Source organism: Podarcis tiliguerta (genome assembly GCF_965153285.1).
Source record: "Podarcis tiliguerta genome assembly, chromosome: 1".
NCBI classification, from domain to species: domain Eukaryota; kingdom Metazoa; phylum Chordata; class Lepidosauria; order Squamata; family Lacertidae; genus Podarcis; species Podarcis tiliguerta.
In genome coordinates this window covers 19767446-19785096 of record NC_139534.1, presented here as the reverse complement: position 1 = coordinate 19785096, position 17651 = coordinate 19767446, and the positions used below count along the sequence as shown (strand labels likewise).

At 43.8% G+C, this 17651-nt stretch overlaps 1 protein-coding gene across 8 annotated transcripts in view; it reads right to left on the bottom strand.

Annotated features, from left to right (window-relative positions):
- UBR3 (ubiquitin protein ligase E3 component n-recognin 3) overlaps positions 1 to 17651 on the bottom strand; it is a 94116-nt gene that overhangs the window by 63131 nt on the left and 13334 nt on the right. For all 8 annotated transcript variants that reach the window (XM_083405197.1, XM_083405195.1, XM_083405194.1 and 5 more), the window contains exons 6-15: positions 13236 to 13302; positions 10015 to 10145; positions 7677 to 7905; positions 6833 to 7012; positions 6121 to 6254; positions 5247 to 5333; positions 4847 to 4912; positions 4651 to 4740; positions 3631 to 3759; positions 3479 to 3531 (exon numbers count right to left, since the gene is read on the bottom strand). In XM_083405197.1, the coding sequence (XP_083261323.1) occupies positions 3479 to 3531; positions 3631 to 3759; positions 4651 to 4740; positions 4847 to 4912; positions 5247 to 5333; positions 6121 to 6254; positions 6833 to 7012; positions 7677 to 7905; positions 10015 to 10145; positions 13236 to 13302 (1166 nt within the window). The remainder of the gene's footprint in view (positions 1 to 3478; positions 3532 to 3630; positions 3760 to 4650; positions 4741 to 4846; positions 4913 to 5246; positions 5334 to 6120; positions 6255 to 6832; positions 7013 to 7676; positions 7906 to 10014; positions 10146 to 13235; positions 13303 to 17651) is intronic.

Here is a 17651-nt window from a genome sequence, read left to right as displayed (position 1 = left end):
AATTTGAGAACATTTCCTGTTGCTCCTCCAGGAAGCTCACAAGGCTCCCAGGCACGGGCCCATCCAGACATGATCAAATGGAGACCCCTTAACTTCACACAGCGCAGCAGCAGCGAATATTGAAGGGCAACTTGCTTACTTGCCCAGATATTTTGATGTTCGCTATCATTTAGCCTGCTTGTTTTTGGTTGCCTCTAACTGTTTTTATGACCGGGACCGTCGTTCGGTCCCAGCGCCTGCCAACCTAGCAGTTCGAAAGCACTCCCGGGTGCAAGTAGATAAATAGGGACCGCTTACTAGTGGGAAGGTAAACAGCGTTTCCGTATGCGGCTCTGGCTCGCCAGAGCAGCGATGTCACGCTGGCCACGTGACCCGGAAGTGTCTTCGGACAGCGCTGGCCCCCGGCCTCTTTGAGTGAGATGGGCGCACAACCCTAGAGTCTGTCAAGACTGGCCCGTACGGGTAGGGGTACCTTTACCTTTACCTTCTAACTGTTTTTATGAGGATGACTATTGTGGTTTTGGCATGATATATTTTACTCATGCCTAGTGTATACCACCATGAGATCTGTGAGGATAAACGACTGTCTATTTTTTTTAAAAAAAGAAGTAACAAATTTCTATCTGTGCCATTACACTCGGCAACATCTGGCGCACAGTACAAGATTCAACCTTCCATTGAAATTTGGAATTTTTTTTTTATGGGTTATCGCACACCTTGTGTTGTTTGCCTACAGATAGCTCTACTTTTCTCCTTCCCTACATGCCCCAGAGCTGCCATGCAGCATCTGCTCCCAAATCACAGTCTGTCAGCCTTTTCCCAAACCTTAACACAGAGGGAGCAGGTCAGAGGGTGCTTAGATACATTTGATACCGAGTTTCCAATGAAATGCAGTACATCTCGGGTTAAAAACTTAATTCGTTCCAGAGGTCTGTTCTTAACCTGAAGCACCACTTTAGCTAATGGGGCCTCCCGCTGCCGTCGCACGGCCAGCACACGGTTTTTGTTCTCATTCTGAGGTAAAGTTCTTAACCCAAGGTACTATTTCTGGGTTAGAGGATCCTGTAACCTGAAGCATCTGTAACCTGAGGTACCACTGTACATTACAACCATAATCCGTTCCGGAGGTCTGTGACAGGTTGTAACCCAAGGCGCACTTTCGCCAATGGGGCCTCCCAAAATTTTTTGTTCATAATCCAAAAAAGAAAAAAGGGTGGGGTGTAATCCAAAAAAAGGTTGCAAACTGGGACACGCACTTCCGGGTTTGATGTGCTTGTAATCCAAAATGTATGCAAACCAAGACGTATGCAAACCAAGGTACAGTGGTATCTCGGGTTACATACGCTTCAGATTACAGACTCTGCTAACCCATAAATACTACCTCAGGTAAAGAACTTTGCTTCAGGATGAGAACAGTAATCACGTGGTGGTGGTGCAGGAGGCCCCATTAGCTAAAGTGGTGCTTCAGATTAAGAACAGTTTCAGGTTAAGAACGGACCTCCGGAACGAATTAAGTACGTAACCAGAGGTACCACTGTACAGTGGTACCTCGCAAGACGAATGCCTCGCAAGACAAAAAACTCGCAAGACGAAAGAGTTTTTTGTTTTTTGAGTTGCTTCGCAAGACGAATTTCCCTATGGGCTTGCTTTGCAAGACGAAAACGTCTTGCGCCTTTTTCTTAAAACCGTAAATGCATTCCTATGGGAAACCGTGCTTCGCAAGATGAAAAATTCACAAGATGAAAAAACTCGCAGAACGAATTAATTTCGTCTTGCGAGGCACCACTGTACTGTGAAATGCCTGCTGCCCGTCTCTATTCCCTAAGCCATAAACAAAGGATGGGGAGGAGGGAGCACACTGTCTCCATAGCGCCGGAATGCATTTCATCAGCCACTTCTTCAGAAACACAACAGCGCTACAATACCAAGGCCAGAAAAGAGAGGATGCACACGTGCGAATATGGGCACATTAAGGCAGATGGGCTGTCGTCTGGCCCTCGCATCTTCAGGATAAACATCAGAGCACAAGTGCTGCTGCATTTTAGCCAGGAAACTCAGCAGTGCCCTGAGAGAGTGGAGTGAAGGCACCATTTTGCAATTAGCTCATCACCCAAGGGCAACCGATATCCAGGCAAACAGAAATGTGCATGTTTACTTTTAAACATTAAAAATGTATTTCCAATTAGTATTACATGCTTTGTTTGTTTGTTTGTTTGTTTGGTAACCCAGTTTGAACTAGAACCATGGCACACAGAGGGTGGGGTTAACCCACTGACGCACCCCATGGATAAAAGCCATCCGCTCAAAGTTGCCACTTTCTCCAATGAGGAGATCCACTGCTGGTGTCCAAAACTACTCCCCTTCAATGGAAACCCAAACTGTTTTACAAATATTCCACTCTCCATTCCATGTCTCCAGACATCAAGATAATCAAAACAATTACCGTATTTTTTGCTCTATAGGACGCACCAGATCATAGGACACACATAGGAGGGGGAGAACAGGGAAAAAAATTCTCCCCCTCTCTGCGCAGCGCCCCTTCAGTGAAGCGGGAGGAGAAATGGAGCCCCTTCCATTTCTCCTCCCGCTTCGCTGAAGGGGCGCTGCGCAGAAAGGGAAAACTGTGCAACGCCTCTCCAGCGAAGCGAAGCCTGGAGAGCAAGAGGGATTGGTGTGCACCGACCCCTCTCACTCTCCAGGAATCAGGCGGCTATCCGCAAGCCTTCGGAGCGCAGCGGGAACTCCTGCTGCCCTCCGAAGGCTTGCGGATAGCTGCCTGAAGCCCCCGGAGCGCAGCGCGAACTCCCGCTGCGCTCTGGGGGCTTCAGGCGGCTATTCCTCTGCATGTACACAAGCTGTTTCCAGTGCTCCTCCGACCTGGAAGTGGGTCCCCACGCCGCACCACACTGGTAAGAGTGGGTGGCGGGGGCCTGGATAAACGAGGGTCTCGGGCCTTATCCGCCCCCCGGGCTGGACGTTGGTGACCCCTGCTTTATTGTGTCTGCTGCTGACGACTACAGATTTATCCCTGCTTGTAGATTTATCTTAATACCACTTCCTTTTAAACACTCTTCCAATTGTTCCCACTCACTTGTTACTATCTTCCCATCATTATTTCTTCTTTTGGCTGCCGTACATACTAGTTCGACGTATTCTATTAGTTTAAGCAGCCATTGGTCCTTTGTTGGTATAGCCTTCTCTTTCCACATTTTTGCGTACACTATTCTTGCAACTGCTGTTCCGTATAGAACTAAGTTTTTAACTTTGTTTCCTGACCTACTATTGCTAACTGGAATGCTTCTGTTTTCGGGGGGGAAAGTGCACTTTTTAAATTTGTCATATACCATTACCCAGATTTTTTATTTTTTTTTGCAAATTTTCACTGCCACCACATGTGAATTAAAGAGCCCCCTATGGTGTATTTAAACCACAAGGCAGACATTGCTTAGATGGTGTGTTCTTTTCAACAGTATCTTACCTTTCAAAAACTGAGGAAATGAAATAATCTGGGTCAAGTCTTGAAGCGCAAACCTGTTTTCGGGGGGGGGGGAGAAAATATATATGTTAGTTATTACTGTTTAGCTATCTAATAACATAGAGCAGATGAGGTTACAAAAAGTACTGACCTACCTGTAACAGATAAATGTCAGGATCAATCATGGAATTACAGAAGTGGGACTGCACATAAGTCATGGCTTGTCCTTTAATCTGCAGGCCGTTCCTTACCCACATATTACTATGGATTTCAGAGAGGCTTGCCTACCAGAAAGAGCAAAAAGAAAGCTGTTTCAGCTCAACACGCTACCTGTTGCTTAGGCATACTATTTTGCAGTGTTAAGAACTTGAAAAGCTGAGAATATATTTTTGTAGCTGATCACACAGCTTTTTACAGAATATTTCAATCCAGGGTGGCACACTAGACTTCGGAGGCACTGCAAAACCAACATAGCAATCTTTCTCCCCTGTGATTTTCACTAATACATAGGATGCCATCCAGACAAAATGTCAGCCACAACCAAGGATGTGATCACATTTTTAAGTGCAACCACTGAGCAGTTGTTCCACAGGATCTGAATATTTTCCCTGCTTATTTATACCGTATAACTTTTTTCTGTGTTGTTCTCAGATACACTCCCGCTTTTGGCCTTCACTTTACCTCTTGCTAATTCAATAGAATCGCCCAAAAATTTCTCACTCGTTATTGTGATCCATATGTGGAAAACAAAGAGTGCTGTACATACAATGTGGGAATGAACTTGTGGTTATTCAGATTTGCATGCCCTTAGCACTCAGTTACATTCAGCCACAAATCAATGGCCTCCAGTGGTGAAAAACTGTCTGAGGCAATGAACCATGAGTGAAATCCAATGTAGATACAATGGGGCATCTCCTTCCTTTTCTCTCCCTTGCAGCCCCCCCCCCCCGGCCCCCAATTTGCTTTGGAGGATTCGGAGAGCCACCAAAGCATCTTCTGAGGCCACACAAGAGGCTGGAGGGGGGGAGAGGAGAAACCAAAAATTCCCATTGTGCAAGCAAATTTCTGTATTGACTGTGGATGTACGTAATTGGATGTTACCCTCTGTATCTGCTCGCTATTTGCGATTACCGCTTGACACATCACAGAGAGAGAAAAATACTTGGCCAACTTACCTGAATCTGAAGTGGGTGAACCATGAGCTTCATCAACATCTCCTGGTCTGGAAGGAGGGAATCGAGATCTAGCTCTTGGCATTTAACAGCCTACAAACAAAATATGTACATATTTGATCTGGACGTGTCTACCTAAATAATGCCTCTCCCCCCCCCCAAAAAAAAAAACCTATTCTGCAAAAAAACATTCACTTACCTTACTTAGAAACATGGCATAGTAACGATGCAGAGGCAGATGAAAAGTGACCTGATTAGGAGTAGGCTGCAATGGAAACAAAGGTTGCTTACAATTCAAAGGAATAACCAATTCCATTTTGCACACTATTAAATCACTCATTATTTCCTCTCATCTGGTAAAACCCAACACGCGCACATACACTTCTGCTTTTATTCCAGAAATTGTGACGCTGCGCTCTTTTATTGCTACAGACACAAAAGCAACCCTCCACCGGGTAGCTTGGCTCAGGGAAATCTCTTGCAATAAGAGAGGGTGGGATGGAGGTGCGTGCAATATAGGTTTGAAGGGAAGATGCTTCCAAATTTTAAAAGAAGACCCTACTCCGTAATGCAAAGTCAAATACATTAGACACACAAACCTCATCCACAAAGTTGATAGCATCAAACCAATCCTGGAGTGCTTCTAGGCAGTATCTAACAACGTTTCGTGTGTATTCCTGCGTCTCCTGAAGTGGGATACAAAGGTTGCACAAATGGAAAAATGAACTCTCTGAAGTTAAACGACACAGCAAAATTTGCTAGAGGGCGCAAGCATCCCTTCCCTTTCCTGTCCTCTCCCAATGTATGATTTGGAACCTGAGTCCTGTTTCTAGCCTCACCTCATGTACACCCTCAGGGTCGAGAACCAATATTTATTTATGGATATGATCGGCAATCTGATATCTGGGGGAGGGGGATGTTTCAACCTACTGATAACAGTTATACAATACTGTGCGATCAAAGTAAAAGAAACAGAAACCAAAACGAAACCATGGTCTCTGACAACAATTCTTCAGGAATGTTAACTCAGTCTGTGCTCTTGGCAGTGGGGGCTGAGAGAATAAATGTACTTTCAAACTGGAGTCACTGGACCTGCATTTCTCTGTTTGATAAAAAGGCACATTTTTGAAGGACTTCCATCAAAAACATGAAAGCATTCTATTTATTATTTGTAGAACATAACTAATAAAGCACCTGAACACATTTTCAGTAACAGGACAACAGATTAACGAGCATACCCTCAAAAGGAGTTTTACTGCTCACGTTGATGAATATAGTTGATTAAATAAAAATTTAAGGGTGTTAAGCTAAGAGCACAATGCTATCATATTAACTGCAAGGTACACAACAGGCACTGGGGTGTGTGTACCAACTTAACACAAGGAGAGCGTACAACTTTCTAAAACTGCATATTTCACATTTAAAATATGTAATCACTAGAGAACCAAAGGGGGGAGGTAGTGCTCAGCTTACCCTGATTTTGCAGTGTGATAGTAGCCCCCACATTGGCTGGGCGCAGGCCTCAAGCTCAGCGGCAAAAGCAGCATAGTAGGTCTGAGATTCAAACTCAACATGCTCATTAAGTTCTCTCTTGTTTAAATTCATTCCTTAAAAGATCAAGACAAAGTTGCGCAAAGTTACAGCTAACCAGTACACCATCTTTTTCGCACCGTATACAATTCAAACACCCAGAAAATGAAAGTTAGTCATCCAACCCCTATCTAAGGTAAAAAGTAAAGGACCCCTGGATGGTTAAGTCCAGTCAAAGGCTGGGGTTGTGGCACTCATCTCGCTTTTCAGGCCGAGGGAGCCGGCATTTGTCCACAGACAGCTTTCTGGGCCATGTGGTCAGCATGACTAAACCGCTTCTGGTGCAATGGGACACCGTAACAAGTGCCAGAGTGTACGGAAACACCGTTTACTTTCCCGCCACGGCGGTACCTGTTTATCTACTTGCACTGGTGTGCTTTCGAACTGCTAGGTAGTCAGGAGCTGGGACAGAGCAACGGGAACTCACCCCATCGCGGGGATTCAAACCACCAACCTTCTGATCGGCAAGCCCAAGAGGCTCAGTGGTTTAGACCACATTGCCACCTGCATCCCCTAAACCCTATCTAGGTATATATAGGTATATATAGTTGGACAGTCAATACTAGGGCACATAATTAGCAAAAGTGACGCATACCTTGGAAAAATGATACAAAGTTCATCCATGTTACTAATAGCCTGTGGTCTTCCAAAAATTTCTTAGCCACGCTCTGGTGTGAAAGGATATTTATAAAGTCGCTGACAAGTGGCCAGTAGGTGTTGTTCTTGAGTAGAGCTTCCCCACAGTTCACTACTACATGCAAACTGTTTTCCTCATCTAAAAGGCAAGTAAAGTGGTTTTGAAGACATAAATGTTAAAACTGCCAATGTTAAACATACACACTGATGGAGCGTGCAAAACAGAGCTTCTACCTGTATCAGTACTTCCTCATTCACTTTACAACCACCTTCCTTGTTTCTCCCAAACCTCACAAGGTGTCTGCATGCTAGTTAAGTTCCATGCGGACTTCCCGGATGCAGTGAACTCTGAATCTGGCCTTTATGTCTAAGACTACAGCAGTAATGATCATCTCCAACATTTTCTCTCTTTTACACAAAGCAGTCTCTCTGTCTGCATGTTCTGGTAGAGGAATGGAAGGGGAAGGATGATGGGGCTGTTTTCCTTCTATTTTAGCCATTTTTCACTCTTTCAGCTGGAAAGCTTAAAACAGACCCTCCTCCACCAAAGCCCACAGGTGGGTAAACTGTGGCACTTGGGTCTAATTTCATGGGAGTGCAGAGGATGGGGAAACAAGCGGGAAAGAAGGGAACAGGGTAAGAGAGACGAAAGGGTGGCCCACCTTGGACTCTAGCCCTGTCAACTGCTAGCATGGAGTCCAACAGATTGCATCCCCCTTACAGAAAGAAGCCTAAATACAGGCTGAGGATATTCTGTGTGCGCCTCTCTAGTGCTCTTAAAGCAAATTCTGAATTCGACTCACCTTGCAGCTCACTTTTAATAAGGCAACTCTCCATCATGTACAGTAGGACAGTAACCATAATATCAAGCAGCTGGCATTCCTCTGTCACTTGGCGTGCCAGCTCCTCATTGCTGAACAATTGGACACTAATATGTACTATTCTGTTAGACATGGTATCCGATTCATGGCTTTTCTTCAGGGTTTTCATAATAAAAGCGTAGTGCTGCACAAAAGTTTTAGTAAAAGCAATCTGCAGGGTATAAAATAAAGGTTAGCGTTACCATTTGCATTCCCAACCCCCGAACAAGTCTCAATAAGAAGTGTTACTGAAAGTATATTGAACCAGTTGTTGCACAAAACCAAGACTAGGATGCCATGCAATGCAATTACTTTTCAAGTACATGTGGCCCAATCCAATTATTTCAATGTACTTTATGTGTGCCTCACTCTGCATTGTATCAGACTATACTTCTGCTAACATGAATGCTTTTAAAAAATCTGTTAATGAGGACCAAATGTCCAGGTAAGTATCATCTAGAGGACACAATGGGCATGTTGGTACAATTACATCTCAATGTAACCAGGTGGAATATGAACAAACCTTCTGCACCTGAACACGGTCATTTCACTTCAATTCTGTGTCCAGGGCAGCTATCTACCAGCTCCATCTGGTACGCAGGCTGAGACCCTACCTGCCCGCGGACTGTCTCGCCAGAGTGGTGCATGCTCTAGTTATCTCCTGCTTGGACTACTGCAATGCACTCTACGTGACGACACCTCTGAAGACGACCTGGAAACTACAACTAATCCAGAATGCGGCAGCTAGACTGGTGACTGGGAGTGGCTGCCGAGACCATATAACACCGGTCCTGAAAGACCTACATTGGCTCCCAGTACGTTTCCGAGCACAATCCAAAGTGTTGGTGCTGACCTTTAAAACCCTAAACAGCCTCAGCCCAGTATACCTGAAGGAGTGTCTCCACCCCCATCGTTCAACCTGGACACTGAGGTCCAGCTCCAAGGGCCTTCTGGCGGTTCCCTCATTGCGAGAAGTGAAGCTACAGAGAACGAGGCAGACGGCCTTCTCGGTAGTGGCACACACCCTGTGGAACGCCCTCCCATCAGACGTCAAGGAAATAAACAACTATCTGACTTTTAGAAAAACATCTGAAGGCAACCCTGTATTGGGAAGTTTTTATGTCTAATGTTTTACAATTTTTAATGTGTTTTAAGCTTCCCAGAGTGGCTGAGGAAACCCAGCCAGATGGGTGGGATATAAATAATAAAATTATTATTATTACTTTGCACAAGGAAACAAGCCAGGAAGTCTTCAGCTAAGTATAGTTTCCTGTTACAACCCAACCAGGAAACAATGGTTAATGTATCTGGAACAAGCTAGGAATTGTGAATTGAATTGTGGCTTCATATCCAGTTAGCCATAGTTTGCTGATTCAGATGAAATGGAAAACCTAGAGTTAACAGAAGACTTGCAGGTTTATAAGTCAATCCGGCAAAGAAAGAGAATCTGCTATGTGAAAGGGGAATGAGCCTTGTTCGTAATGCAGCTTATTAAGCAGTCTGAACTGGCACCTGTTATCATATATGGTAAGCCCTTAAGAATAAGTTGGAGCTATCCAAAGCACTCAAGCGCTAAGAAACCATCAAATGTGTACAAATCTTAACCTTTTCTTGTGGGCTCCATTAACGGTTGAAATTTTGCACTGTGTTTCAGAAAACTAAAGGGGCAGCTAATTTCCACATCCTAGCTCTGCAACTCAAAGAACAGTAACTGCAAACTATTGCATGCCAACCGTGAGGAAGCACCAGCTACAGAGACAGCACTCCTTCCAATTATGGCTCATAAAAGAAACAGGCATTTTTACAGGTTTTTAAATTTGTTCCTTCTAACTTAGTCTGAGCTATTTATGTTCTTTCGCGCTATTTTCAACCAGCAACCTTATGCTACAGTAAAAATAAATACCATATTTTTTGCTCTATAGACCACAAGACGCACCTAGTTTTTGCAGGAGGAAAACAAGAAAAAAAATTATTCTGAATTTCAGAAGCCAGAGCAGCAAGAGGAATCACTGCGTAGTGAAAGCAGCAATCCCTCTTGCTGTTCTGGCTTCTGGGATAGCTGCGCAGCCTGCATTCGCTCCATAAGACGTACAAACATTTCCCCTTAATTTTTAGGAGGGAAAAAGTGAGTCTTATAGAGCAAAAAATACGGTAAATGCTGCATTCGAAGATGTTCTGCAATACCTACCCCGTGCCCAATGCAAACTGCAATGGGGAACTGTATGCAAACTGAAGCGGGGAAGTGTTCTGACAGGAAAGGAAAGAGGAAACACACAAATACCTTATAATCCTGATCTGGAAGCATGTTGAGTAAGAAAGTTACCATCTTCTGGGGAAATTCATATTTTATTGTCCAAAATAATAATTCTTCTAGAAAACATTTATGCTTCAAAACATCCATAATGGATTGATCTGTACAAAAACAAGTAATAAAATTGGAAGGAGGTTGTTAAGAAGTATTGTTAACTCTTTAATATTTTTCTACTAACAAAAAAGAAAAAGTCTGGAGTTTATTACTAAGAGAAAAACTAGATTGGGCAAATCAGTACATCTGGCTGGCCAGGGAACTTTATTTTCAGAGGGTTGTTGTTGTTGTTGTTTTGCAAAGAAGACTTCAGTACAAATCTTCCATACAATTCAAATCACACACAGCAACTACAAACCCCATCATATAAACAGGCCGGTGTTTTTCATCTCATCTGCTCAAAGCTTAAAAGGCTGCTTAAAAATTAGGTACCATAGTTGCAGAAAATGGAGGACAGGAAGAAAAGTGTACACAATAGCTTGCTGATCATTCGTAGTGAATAATTAAAGGTTACAGATACAGGTGGATACAAGCAATGATCTGCAACCTACAGGTTGCCCACTGTGCTGGGGCCACTTATCTGGTACATATGGGCGCTGGTTAGAATTTCAGCTATATTCTGTTCCTATTATTCTACTGAAGTCAAGGCCCTCCAAACCCACAATCTTGTCCTAAAGTAGATCCAGCAAGCATTAAAAATCAAAACACACACTATATATACCCTTTTCACACAAAATAGCCTACTGTTTTTTAAAAGTACTGTAAAAAGGGGCATTTCTGAGTACTGTAAAGTAATAGAGAGAAAACCAAGACATATTTAAATTAATTGTTTTTCCTCACTACTGATGGCTGAATGGCTTGTGGAGGGTTGTCTTTAAGGACAACAAAGTGAGCATAATAATACTGAGAACCGGCACAACACATCCATCAACTGCAGTTTGACACGAACCATATCCATGAAAACGATGTGCAAATTATACTAATTGCATGCCATCTGGCAGCTAGGTTACAATCTTTTCTTTTCTTTTTTTTACACAGTCATCTTTCGTGTCTTGTCACATCATTCAGTGCAATTCTGAAGGGGTCAGCAGCTCATAACAATTTGCACTGAGGTTTCTCAAACAGCAGGGACCCGTCAATGCACCCCAGGGCAATTTCAGAGGGGCCTCAGTGTGCCCAATGCCTAGTCGCTTGCCTGTCCTGCCCCTAAAGGTAAAGAGTAAAGGGGACCCCTGACCATTAGGTCCAGTCATGACCGACTCTGGGGTTGCGGCGCTCATCTCACTTTATTGGCCGAGGGAGCCGGCGTACAGTTTCCGGGTCATGTGGCCAGCATGACTAAGCCGCTTCTGGCGAACCAGAGCAGTGCACGGAAACGCCGTACACCTTCCCGCTGGAGCAGTACCTATTTATCTACTTGCACTTTGACGTGCTTTCGAGCTGCTAGGTTGGCAGGAGCAAGGACCAAGCAACGGGAGCTCACCCCGTCACGGGGATTTGAACCACCAACCTTAACCCACAGTGCCACCCGCGTCCCTTGTCCTGTCCCCTAGGTAAGGTAAAGGTACCCCTGCCCGTACGGGCCAGTCTTGCCAGACTCTAGGGTTGTGCGCTCATCTCACTCTATAGGCCGGGGGCCAGTGCTGTCCGAAGACACTTCCGGGTCACGTGGCCAGCGTGACAAGCTGCATCTGGCGAGCCAGTGCAGCACACGGAACGCCGTTTACCTTCCCGCTGGTAAGCGGTCCCTATTTATCTACTTGCACCCGGGGGTGCTTTCGAACTGCTAGGTTGGCAGGCGCTGGGACCGAACGATGGGAGCGCACCCCGCCGCGGGGATTCGAACCGCCAACCATGCGATCGGCAACTCCTAGGCGCTGAGGTTTTACCCACAGCGCCACCCGCGTCCCACTGTCCTGCCCCCTAGCCCATGCCAAAGCTTTCTAGTTGGACCAATGCCTGGAGCTCTATGCTTGCTGAGTGAAAATGAAAGTGGCCAGGAGAGTGGAGGAAGGGAAGGGAGGCCTCCAGGGGTGTTGCTGAAGAGAATTAGAAAGCGAGATATGATAATTATAATTATTAGTGATAAAATAACCTGAGAATAGAAAGGAAGGCGCTAGAGAGTAAAGCTGCTAAAGGAGGAAGAAGTGAGGGGGGAAAGGAGCAGAGAGGAGGGATGAACGAAAATGATTGGGGGGGGGGTTGAAATAAGGTACAGAAATAAGGTACAAGTTGAGTATGAAAGGAGAATCATGAGAAGAAATTACAAGGTGAAAAAGTTACGGGGAATGGATAAGGAAAAATATAGTAGAAAAAGACTTTTCCATGTAGACCCTCTGGTTCTGCAACCTCTGCCTAAAACAGAGGTGGTGAGTCACAAATACCTCCAGATCAAGTGCCTGTACAGTGGTATCTCGGGTTACATACGCTTCAGGTTACAGACTCCACTAACCCAGAAATCGTACCTCGGGTTAAGAACTTTGCTTCAGGATAAGAACAGAAATCATGCAGTGGCGGCGCAGTGGCAGCGGGAGGCCCCATTACCTAAAGTGGTGCTTCAGGTTAAGAACAGTTTCAGGTTAAGAACAGACCTCCGGAATGAATTAAGTACGTAACCAGAGGTACCACTGTACTTAGCTCGTAGAAAGCTGAGCCATGGAATTCCTTGTCCCAAAGAAAATATTGTGTAATACACACACACACACACACATACATACATATACATATACTCACAAAATTACATTTTAAGGGTTGTATCAAACACTGCAGCTCTGCTGCTACATCAGGTTTCCATGCATACACCAGAATTTCCTCTTCTGCTCTTGTCCTCTCCAACCCCCAAGGAACCCTCAATATCAGCTCCAGAGAGTTGGGGGACCTACCAAAGAAGATTATGGGGGGATGTGGCGGTGGGGTGTGTGTGGAGAAGAAACAAAAGCCCCGTATGATACAACTCTTAAGAACTCTCTTCATCGTTCGATCAAGGGGCATTTAGCAAACTTACTGGCCGCTTACAGGAAACATATGCAACCAATACAAGACACTGGTGGCAGCAGTGAATTCTGGTGAAAGTATGTCATGCCGGCATATTTCTCAGTCTTTTCTCATACTGCATTCTTCAGCCAAGACTGATCAAAAACTTGGTGACCTCAAGATACAAAAAGACAAAAGTAGCTGACAAACTATATGCCATGTACCTTTGGTGCTGCTGCTTAGTTTTACCCTCTTGCGTTTTCCCACGTCTTGGCTACCATCTTGGTCCTCCTGAGATATGGAAAGAGTTTGAGAGTGGATCAATATAAAATGTCTTACTGTCAAAGACTATATATGCTATGAATATGCTTTTCAAAGAAAAAAGAATGAAACAAAGGAACGGTTTAATTATTGCAGCAACTCATTCCAATAATACTGTAGGAACTCAAACTCTTAATAACATATTCTTCATTGGATTGGTCTTCATAATCTTCCTTAAACATTCCTTCCGCTGCTTCTAATTATGTTTACAAATGCATAATCTGAACTATGGGGATTTGTTACTGTTGTTATTTGATTCTCTATGAATTGACTTCAACTTGTGGCTTTAGAACCAAAACAAAGAATGGCACATCTTCCAATTGATTTAATGGTTTTATTCAAGTTCTGGAGTTAAAGGTATTACATGTCAGTTGCCCCAATCCTAAATCTATTTACTTGGATGCAAATACTGTTAGTTTCAATGGCACTTGCTTAGAAACATGCACACTTAGAAACGTGTGCACAGCCTAAGTAGAAAGCAATCATAAAACACTTGAATGCTTAAATACTATTAGTATTTTCTAATAATTAATTTTATTCAGCAGCACAATGAATAAAATGAACATACTTGGCACCAGTATGTTGAAAGCTTGGATAACAGAAAGCTATTTGGGTGGCATCTGAGTGGTAAGTCTTTCCTAGTAATCTATCCTCCCTAGACGGCAACCATATATACCGTATTTTTCGCTCTATAAGATGCACTTTTCCCGTCCTAAAAAGTAAGGGGAAATGTGTGTGTGTCTTATGCAGCGAATGCAGGCAGGAGGCTCTGTCAGCGCTCCCTTCAAAGAGCCAGGTGGAGTGTGTGTGCGGCTTTTCCAGAGGAGGGAGAAGGGCTGCCCAGAAAAGCCCCCAAGAGCCGCGCTCCCTTTAAAGAGCGCATGGCTCTTGCGGGAGGAAAGCCACTAGGCTTGCTTTTGCAGAAAGCCAGGAGGGCAAGAGGGATCTTTTGTGCTCCCTCTTAGCTCAGGATGCTTTGCGTTCCTTTCTTATTGCTTGTTTTCCTCCCCTAAAAACTAGGTGAGTCCAATCGTCCGGTGCGTCTAATAGAGCGAAAAATACGGTAACTATGCATCCCTTGCTTGTTCTCACAGTCTTGGCTAGTATCACTAGAGGATGTCTCAAATCCAGCTCCTCCTAGTACCGGGATTGGGGGGGGGGGGACAGCCTTTAAAGCCCTATACGGCCTAGGACCCTCGTACCTACGGGACCGCCTCTCCTGGTATGCCCCACAGAGGAACCTACGGTCTGCAAATAAAAACATCCTGAAGGTCCCAGGCCTCAGAGAGGTTAGGCTGGCCTCAACTAGAGCCAGGGCTTTCTCGGCCGCGGCTCCAATCTGGTGGAACGCTCTGTCACAAGAGACTAGGGCCCTGCGGGACTTTACATCTTTCCGCAGGGCCTGCAAGACAGAGCTGTTCCACCAGGCCTTTGGTCAGGGCCCAGCCTGACTCCCTCCTCTGGCAACCTGCACAGAATTTTACTTAATGGTTGCCATTAATTCGATTTTAATTAATTTTTATAATGAAATGTTTTTAGAATGTTGGATTATTTGATTGTTTGATTATTTGATTGTTGTTAGCCGCCCCGAGCCTGGCTTCGGCTGGGGAGGGCGGGATATAAATAAAAATTATTATTATTATTATTATTATTATTATTATTATTATTATTATTATTATGTCCCCAGAGCCAATTCAGAATACTGTAGTCACTTAAGACTGCAAGAATTGTGAACTGTGCAAATGGGAGGAATGGGAAAGAAAGACCTCTCACATAGATATTTTTTGGCCTCTCGTGGGAAGTCTGTCTTCATATGCAGTACCTGCTCACCAATATGTGGCAACACAGAAGTATACGGAGGCAAAAACAGTTGAAATACATCAATGTTTTAAGGAAAGCAGAAGCAACAGAGTACTTTTTACTTGCTTGCAGATAGATGCAACTAGATCCGCTTAGTATTTGCAGAGTTGAAAATGGAGACTCTGATAAAACACATGCAACTGAAGAATTGACTAGTATCTCACCAGATGTCCTTGTTTTAGATTATTTACATGTAGAAGCCTTGAACGAGACATGTAAGTGCTAACTCACAGTTTTCTGGATAAGATTACAAGTGTGTTATTTGAGACCTTGACTTTGCTCTCTCATAGATAGGCAAGTGCTCTTGGGTTTAATTAGCTTGCCCATAATATGCATTTTACATCTACTTCAGAGAGAGATATACACACAGGATTGTATCTAGTTGTGGTTCTGCACTAATGGAAACCATTTCTGATAATGTAAGGAAGGGTACATAACTTTTGCTAATCCTCGCTATCCACTACAGCCCTCTGCCATATCTCATAACAGGAGGGTCTCCTAAGCTCCAGGAGCAGCTCTGTGTAGCAGAAGACTATAGTGAACCAGGGGGGGGGGGGTTAACTGGAAATTAGGTGCTCTGTCTTACACAAGCAAGAGTGCTTTTTGCTGGTACAAACCACTGCTTGGTTCAACACAGGCACAGAGAAATGGGTTAATAAGCTGTGATTAACAAAAATTGGGTACTCTTGCCTTGCACAAGCACTTTTTGCTAGTAGACATTATTGGATATGCACACACACACAGGTTAATAAACTATTTAGTGATCTGCATCCACTTAAATGCTAGAAAGGCAAAACTAAATAATGCAGCCACCAGCAAATACAGTGGACACTCGGGTTGTGAACGTGATCCGTGCAGGAGGCACGTTCACAACCTACAGCGTTCTCAACCTGCAGTGCCGTGTCTGCGCATGCGCAAAGCACGATTTAGCACTTCTGCGCATGCGCCAAAACCAGGAAGTAACCCATTCCAGTACTTCTGGGTTTGGCGCGGTGTGCAACCCGAAAAGTGCAACCTGAAGAGTCTGTAACCCAAGGTATGACTGTATAAAGCACTTAGATTTGTTTCCTGTACCATTTAATTATTGAAGTTTCTTTATTTGAAAATTCCCATATTTGCATCTTTTATTGAAATGATCCTTCCTAACACCACAAGCAGTAAGTCAGGGTGTGCTACCCTCCTATTCCCACTTTTCCCTGTAAAGATCATTGCACCAGATTCCTGTCTAAATCCTAACCTTACATATTTCTTCCTTCACAATAAACTGTGCAAATATGAAGTGTCGTAAGTATCATTTTTAGCTGGTTCTCATTAATTCAGAGATTTAAGTTCACCTTCGGTTACACTGCCATTTTTTAAAAATAGCTTTGTTTCTAAAAACTGTGAAAGTACAGCAGCACTTTGAAACACATTAGCTTATAAATAGCACTGCTAAAAGCATAGCAGACTCTGCTGCACAAACAACAACAAACTTCTAATAAATTATTCTGGATATAAACCAATTATTTCTCTCCTCCAAATCTGTTTAATTACAGTTCAGCATTAACCAGAAATCATTTGCAAATGTTATAAACATGCAACATGTTCATTTTGCAATTACATCTGAAATGACTCTGAAGCAGCCGTCAATATGTTCATTTTGTTCCTGAAGCTGGAAAAAAATCTAAAATACTGCAAAAAGTTTTGAACTAAGCTTTTCAAACAAAGATACTTTTCTTTTCTTTTTTTGCATTTTATTCTGGCAACTTTTACTGCAGCCTGTTATGCAGAAATTGAGTTCATAAAGCTTTTCCTAGCACTGATATCAGTATCAATGAAAGGTTCACTGGTTATACAGTCATACCTCGGGTTGAAGTTGCTTCAGATTGAGCGCTTTCAGGTTGCGCTCCGCGGCGACCCGGACGTAATGGAACGTGTTACTTTAGGGTCTCACCGCTCGTGCATGCGGTAAAAATGACGCCACGTGCATGCGCGGAAGCGGCGAATCGTGGTACCACGATCCTGTTAAGTCAGGCTACTGTTAAGAACCTTTTATTTTTAAGGTGGACTATTATTTGCCATGGGAGATCCCGGTCATTTACATGTTAGAAAAACAGGACTTCAGCATCTAAGTGTACGGAAAACTAGAGGATGCACACAGTTGCAGCATATGACTCCTGGTTGCATGCAGATGTGGGAAGAGCTTCAACAAAATCTTTCCTGTCCAGTCGCCAAGAACCCAGTTCTAGATTAGAACCAGAGACGGAACTACTGAAACAGCAGGCCCTTTCCCCAATTTTCCACTTTTCTCACTTTACTCCTCTTCTTTACAAGGTAAAGGGATCTCAGGAAGATGCTTATTCAGCATCTAATCTAGCAACTTTACAGAGTCCTACGTCAAGTTTACAAGAGCTCTTGGGAAGCATCTGCAACTCATGGGTACTTTATTATTTCTGTTTTTAAAATGTGTATATATAAAC